General features: G+C 50.7%; 1 protein-coding gene across 2 annotated transcripts; it reads right to left on the bottom strand.

Moving 5' to 3' along the window:
* Positions 1-4048: 4048 nt before the first annotated feature.
* LOC131564118 (nuclear cap-binding protein subunit 2) lies at positions 4049-6849 on the bottom strand. 2 transcript variants are annotated; one of them, XM_058814396.1, is made up of 4 exons: positions 6676-6849; positions 6338-6519; positions 5467-5605; positions 4049-4814 (listed from the first exon to the last, which is right to left on the bottom strand). In XM_058814396.1, the coding sequence occupies exons 1-4, from the start codon at positions 6760-6762 to the stop codon at positions 4716-4718; spliced, it is 507 nt and encodes a 168-aa protein (XP_058670379.1). In that variant the 5' UTR covers positions 6763-6849; the 3' UTR covers positions 4049-4715. The 2 variants fall into 2 exon arrangements, with proteins under 2 accessions (XP_058670379.1, XP_058670380.1); XM_058814397.1 differs by having other exon boundaries at positions 6338-6514; positions 6676-6699.
* Between the last annotated feature and the right edge of the window lie 56 nt (positions 6850-6905).

A 6905-nucleotide genomic window follows, 5' to 3' on the forward strand; every position in this document is an offset into this window, starting at 1 on the left:
GGGGCTGTGCTGCTGAGCCTCTGGAGGCAGAGCTGCAGCTGCAGAGCCTGTCCCTGCACTGCTCCCTGGCCAGAACAGGCCCTGGCAGGCAGAGATGTAGCAGCAGATTAAATTTTGATCCACTTGGGAATTAAAATAGGCTGGCAACTCTGCTCTGCTCTGTGACACCAAATGCTTCAATGTGAGGAGTTAATGTGCCACCTTCTTCCCTGTACATCTGAGCACTGTCAGATCCCCTTCCCTGCTGGTGGGGCAGAGCTGCAGTGGCTGCTGAGTGGGATGAATCCAGCAGCAGGGCCTGAGTCCTGGAATTTGGGAATTGACCCCAGGCAGATGTAAGAGCAAACTGGTGTCAGCTCCTGACAGTTCTTGCAGCAGCACTGGGTTGTGCTCCCTCACAGTCCAGAAGGGCTCCAGGAAATCAAAGCAGGTGATGGGGGAGATTTGATCACTCCTTTCTCACCTGGCTCCAGGCAGAGCCCAACCCTTCTGTTCCCTGTGGTGAGCTTAAGCACATATGACCCAGTAGCTGTGAGGAGCCTGTGTGCATCCAATAATCCTCTTGCCCTGAGCTGTGCCAGGTGGCAGCTCCCTATGAACACACAGGCTTAGTGCTCGCCTCTCTGCCTTTGCAGCCTGCCATGATGGCTGCTGTCACATGGCTTCTCTTCCCTTATTCTCCTTTATTCCCAGTGCTGCAGCTGCTGCCCTGGTTCCTGCTCTTGTCCCCCAGTCCTCACTGCAATTAGGCAAAGGGTGACTCCTCTCACAGCCTGTCCTGGAGCTGCCGGCATGCTGTGATGGCACCTGCACCCTGCAGGATGTCACCCTGCAGCTTCAGAGGAGTCCCTCTCATGAGACAGCTGTGCCCCCATGGCATCCACACCTCACTGAGGGGGAAGTGAGCCTGAGTGAGTGAGTGGGGCAGGGAGGAGATGACAGAGGCAGCATGGGCAGTGCAAGTGGCACATTTATGGTGCAGATGGGTAATTTTCCATCAGTGTGGCCACTTCCTGATGAACTACCCCTTCTGTGCCACCATCAGGATCACCAAAGGCTGCACAGGTGTGCTGGTTTCCCAACCTCATACACAAAAGATTTCTTGCTAATCATAGAGTTTTAAGGCTGTTACATCCCCTTGTCCTCCTTAAGCTTTCCCATTTTCCTGCTGTGTTCACCCAAGCACTTGTTCCATCTCTAATTTATATTCTCCACACAGGACCTCACACTGATGATGGTGCTTTGCAAGACTGGACAGATGACTGCTCTTATTTTTCCATTTTTATGCCAATGTGTCCTCTTCCATTTCACTGTATCTCAGGGCAGCCTGCACCATGGCCTGGTCAATGCTGACATTTTTAAAACCTGCTGAAGAATAAACATGCAGTTCCTTCAAGACCTGTGGCAGCTGTACAGGCACAGTAACCTGACTTGCAAAACAAACGGGTAGGAGACATTTTGACAAACTAAATGTAACACCCCTCCCAGCTCAGTTATCAAGACTTTGGGGTAATGTGAGTGTTAAATTAATTTAACTGGTCTGCACATAGGTGTGCAACAGTTTCTATCATCCTGGACAAGATAATGCATGAAAAATCATGATACATTACTGGGCAGGGAGCAGCTGCTATTGTTTACATAATACAAACCAAATTTACAGACAGAATTTAACTTGTTCAATGGAATTACCTGCCCTGCCTGAGAGGTTCTTAGGGACAGATCAAAAAGGGTTTAGATCTCATCTTGTTTGGACATAAGAACAGGCTAGAGATTGCTGGCCATACTCATCTTAAAATGGGAAGAAATGCAGGGGAGTTCTTGGTTCCCTCCTCTCTGAAGTGATCACTGAGCATTTGTTATGTTTTACAGGCTACTCCAATTGTGGGACAGGTGACAGGACAGGGAAAACTCTCCTGAATTTTCTCAAGCTGCTGATATGAAACATAAGGACTGGTCTGATTGAGAGCAGAAGCAACTTGGTTTTGACATCAGCCCTGAGCCACTGCACAGCAGGAGAGGAAAAGCCAGCAAGACAGAAGTGCAGAGAACCATGGTGAGACTCGTGCACACTCCTAGTGTCCATGTCTGTGTTTGCAAGTGACAGCAGCTTTACAACACCAACAGATGTGTCCCCCACCAAGTTTGTGTCATAAAGTGGCTCTGACACACAAACTGCAACTGCTGCAGGATTCAGTCTTGGAGTGGCTGGACACCAGGTGCCCACCAAGCCACTTGTGTCACTTTCCCCCGTGGGGTGTCCCTATCCTTGGCAAGGTGTTGGAACTAGCTGGTCTTTAAGGTCCCTTCCAACCCAACCCCCTCTGTGACTCTGTGATTTGTCCAGGTTACTCCATGGAGAGGGCTCACAAGCTAACATTAACCTGGAAAATGCATTTCCCCAAAGCCTGGTGTCTCCTCCCTGCTAGCTGGTGGAGACATAGCTGATGTCTTGATTACAATCATAGGCACGTGGTGACATCCCTGATTTTGTTCCCAAGAACTGAGCAGCTCTTGGGCTTTCCTACCTTCCTGCTGACTTTGGGCCCTGTAATGCCAGCATCAGAGCAGCCAGTAAGGACTCCACCTGGCTGTGATCTTTCCACATGTCTCAAAGTTCTGATGAGGGCAGACTGGGTTTCTGCTTCTTGTCTGAATTCCCTCACTCCTTCCTGCATTTTCTTTTGTCAAAAACCAGCTTCTTGATGGAACCCTTCTTCTCCCTCCTCCCCTAATAACTGGTGATACAGACCCATTGACTTCCATGTACACTGGGTTTTTCCCACAACTGGGGCAACTGCAGTTCTTGTTTGAGCCCCTGTCTCTACTCTCACCTCAGATGGAGTTTGTCCCCAGTCTCAATCAGGTTACTCTCAGAGGTGGCTGGGCTCCCTGAGTTAACCACAGCCCTCTGACAGCCCTGAACTGGGCTTTGCAGGCACATGCCAAGCCCCAGCACAGTGCCAGAAGCTGCTGGTTTTCACTGGGCTGGGCACCTTCTGTCAGTTGGCACGTCAGTTTGCCAGGGGTACTTGCCTGTTCACGTGTAGTCCCAGGCTATGGGAGGTGATAACTAGCCCAGGCATTTGCCCAAATCCTTCCACACACTCTGCCACCCACAGACCAGCTGCCTCAGGGCACATTTCAGTATTGATTCACCCAAAAATTGTCTTCTCTTACACCAGGATGACACCAGATTACACAGACCCCATGATATGCCAACCATGTTAATTAGTAGCATTAAATATTTCACATAAGGCTGAGCAGGAACAATAAAGCCACCCACACCAGGTGGGAGTGGGAAATGGATCCTCTCCACAAGGCAGCTCCTCCAGCAGAGCAAGGCCATCAGTGCCAGGGGAAAGCACAGAGCCATGGTTTGTACTAACATGTTCCCAAAGAGATAAGAAGTGCAGCCAACAAACTCTGTGGCCCAACAGGAGCTGCCTACTTAGTAACTACTATGGCTAAAGCACACTTAGCACAGAATAGCCATTGCCTCAGGCCCCACCCTGGGCACCAAACTGTGGAGGGCTGACCCTGCCTGGACACCAGGTACCCACCAAGCTGCTCTCTCACTCCCCTCCTCAGTGGGAGGAAGGCAGGGAGAAAGGAAGATGGGAATGGAATTTGTGGGACAAGATAAAGGCAGTTTAATAAAGCAAAAGCAAGGCTGCATGTGGGAACAAAGGAAAACTAAATATTTATTGTCTACTTTTGACCAGCAGGAGATGTCCGGCCACTTCCTGGGAAACACAGCTTCAGTGCACAGAGCAGCTGCTGCAGAAGACAGATGCTTTAATAAAGAATGCCCCCCATGTCCCTTCTCTTAGCTATTGCTGCTGAGCAGATGCCATAGGGTCTGGAATATCCCAAGATCTTGCTCCCAAGAGCCTGCTGGTGAGGTGGGAATGTTAGAGACAGCCTTGACGCTGTGGGAACATTGTTCAAGAATAGCCAAAACATTGGTGTTTTATCAACAGCTTCCTAGCTACCAACACAAAACACAGCTCCACAAGGGCTGCTAGGGGTGAAATTACCTTCTTCTCAGTCAGACCAAATACAACTGTTTATTTAAAAAAAGTTAACAGAAACTTTTAACAAAATCACACCGAACATGAGGACCTGAAAAGCCAGGCAGCACTGGGGGCATCACAAAGAGAAATGCTCTGCAGGCCCTGACCAACCCAAGGGCTAGATGTGCAGACAGGCACCTCCAAGTGGATGGTAAGACCTTGTCCACTTCTCTCATTCAGTGATACTGTTTATTGAGCAGGTGAGGTTGTAGATTAGAAACCTGAATCTCTTGTGCATCCTCACTAGGTGCCCAGGCACCTGGAGGGCTCCAATGGTGATAAGCTTTTAAAAAAAGTTCCATTCGAAAGCAACCACAGCTGCAGTTGCAGCTTGGAGGAAACCACCTGCTTAAGTGCAACATGAAGAGTATGTCATAGCATAAGGTGTGTGTGACATGCTGCATTTCTTCTTGCCCAAAATCCTACAGAGCTGTCCATTTTTTCCCGTTGTTGCCCTGTACCAGCACAGAACATCCTCTCTAGCTCAGGAAGAAGGGAGAATGAACACATGTATATCCACAGTCTAAGGAGAGTCACCTTTTGCTGGAACTTGGATCTCACTCCATACCCCAATCCCAAATGTGAGAACAGGGCTAGCTCTGGAAGGACAGAGCCCTCTACGAGCTAGGAGCCACGAGGCAATTAGTAGATTGCAGGCTGGTGATTTGCCTTCTGCATCTGGATGATCTTGCCAAAGCCACCTCTTCCCACATCGTAGTCTGTCCGGTATTCATCTCGCACCTGGGGCACAGCAACAACACACACATTAACAGCCAGCCCCCTGCCAGACCCCAGAATCATCACCCCCTCCTTGTTCAGCTGGTGGGGAACTGAAATTCACATTAGAAGCACTTCAACTTGTCTGAGATCTCTTCAACTAATCCACCAAAAAGGTGGTAATGGTGGTGAAAATGACCAAAAAGGATATATTTGATTGTGGAGATTTTTTTCAGGTAAGAAGCAAAGACTCCAAAATATTTTTTTGTTCAGCTTTTCAGTATGCCCTTCTGAACTGCCAGGCTTGGCCTTCAGAACACTTTATCTCATCTAAACCTCATCTTTGCCCTTGGGGAAACTGCTGTGTTATGAGATTGGCCTGGCAGCCACACTGCTTCCCTCTACTCAAATTCTGGATCATTTCAAGGGTACTACCTTGAATTAGGGAACATTCTGCTTACATTGCAGGAAGTTTGGAGTCCTAAACAAAAGTGGCCTTAAGTTCTATTTCCAGCCTTTATCACCAGGTGTCAATTACCAAAACAACCTGGGAGTGAGTAGCCTTCGTTATCGGGTCTTTACAGTCTGCACATCATTCTCCCTGAGACAAAACCAGCAAGAAAGTACACAGAGTCTTACAGGATCAAATTCAGGGATGAACTGGCATTGCCTTTACCTGTCCTCCAGTCTTTCCTCTCCCATACTGCCTCCCCTCCTTGAAGCCTGCGTCCCAGTCCGTGCGGATGATGCGGTCGTCCAGCCGCGTGCCGTTGATAAACCTCATGGCGTGCTCGGCGTCTGCTCTCGTGTAGTACCTGAGGCACTCTGTAAGGACAACTCAGGGTGCTTTTTGTTGGGCACAGGGAAAAAAATGAGGGAAGTATTGTATTTGAGAAGCTGAACTCTCCCCACTGCCTTCCAGCCTTTTCTGCTCTTCTCTACGGGATCAAAAACTGCACTCACGAAAATCCAAGCTAAGACCAGCTCAGCAAGGATTCTGTACTGTGAGTACCTGCACAGACAAGACAATGGAACAAAGACATTAAAGCCTTGCTAAGGGCAAGAAATCAGCCTTTTTGTACTGTGTAAAACCTGACTGAAATAGAACAAAAGGAGAGCTTTGCACAGACAGCTCCTGGCACAACCTGTATAAGCGTGTACCCTCAGCTTGAAAATGCCCCCACAGCTTATCCTGCTACTTCCTTCAGGTGTGCAATTGAGATGAGAAAGCAAACACGTGCTCTGGACATGGAAGATGTCAGGCTGATGACTAACAGTTCTCATTTTGGCCCTAAAAGCATTAAAGAAATTAATGAATTAAAGGGGCTCTCTTCCACCTCCAGAAACTACAGCTCTGGTGGCACTCGTCACATATGGCACCACTCAGACTCGGGGTGCAGAGAGGAAGGTGCAAGGATGGACGGGATGTGCCTGGTAGGAAGCACCTGGCTATCACCTTTCCAGCAGCAGCACAGATACACTTGCTGTGCAGAGGAACTACAGGTGCCAACCACACCCGCGCTGACAGGAGGAACCAGAAAGGATACTCTACAAAGCAGAAGCCACAGGGGGTTTTCTTGATCTTGTCCAGCCCCATGACAATCCTCTTGACATCCCCGCACTTGGAGAAGAGCTCCTGGATCTGCTCCTCGGTGGTGTAGAAGGACAGATTGCCGACATACAGCGTGGAGGAAATCTTCAGCGATTTCTCCTGCAGCTGCCTGCTACCCTGCGGGCACAGAGGGCACACCGCGGGCTCAGCGCGCTCGCCGTGCCGCTCCCGCCGCTCCGTGCCCTCCCGCTGCCCGGTTCCTCGCACGGCCTTGTCCCGGCCTCAGCCCTCCCCGCCCCGGCCGGGCCCCGCCACCCGCCGCGCCGGGCGCACCCGGAAGTGCTGGTCGCGGTACTGGCTGATCTCGCAGTACGAGTCGCTGTTGAGCCCGCTGAGCGTGGTGTGCAGCAGCCCCGACATCGCGCCCGCCCAGGCCCCGCCGCCGCCGCCGCCGGGATCCTTCCACAACCGCCGCGCACCGGACGCGGCGAGCGGCGCGCGACGGACGCCGCTCCGCCGCTCTGCGTGATTGGTCACACCCGCTGTCACTCAGGGCGGAGGGC

The sequence above is a fragment of the Ammospiza caudacuta genome, chromosome 14, assembly GCF_027887145.1.
Source record: "Ammospiza caudacuta isolate bAmmCau1 chromosome 14, bAmmCau1.pri, whole genome shotgun sequence".
Lineage (NCBI taxonomy): Eukaryota > Metazoa > Chordata > Aves > Passeriformes > Passerellidae > Ammospiza > Ammospiza caudacuta.

Coding starts and splice junctions, on each gene's coding strand:
- LOC131564118 (XM_058814396.1), bottom strand. CDS start 6,762: ATGTCGGGGCTGCTGCACACCACGCTCAGCGGGCTCAACAGCGACTCG. Junction 6,520..6,675: donor ACCGCGACCAGCACTTCCGG/GTGCGCCCGGCG, acceptor CTGTGCCCGCAG/GGTAGCAGGCAGCTGCAGGA. Junction 4,815..5,466: donor GAGGAAAGACTGGAGGACAG/GTAAAGGCAATG, acceptor GCTGTGCCCCAG/GTGCGAGATGAATACCGGAC.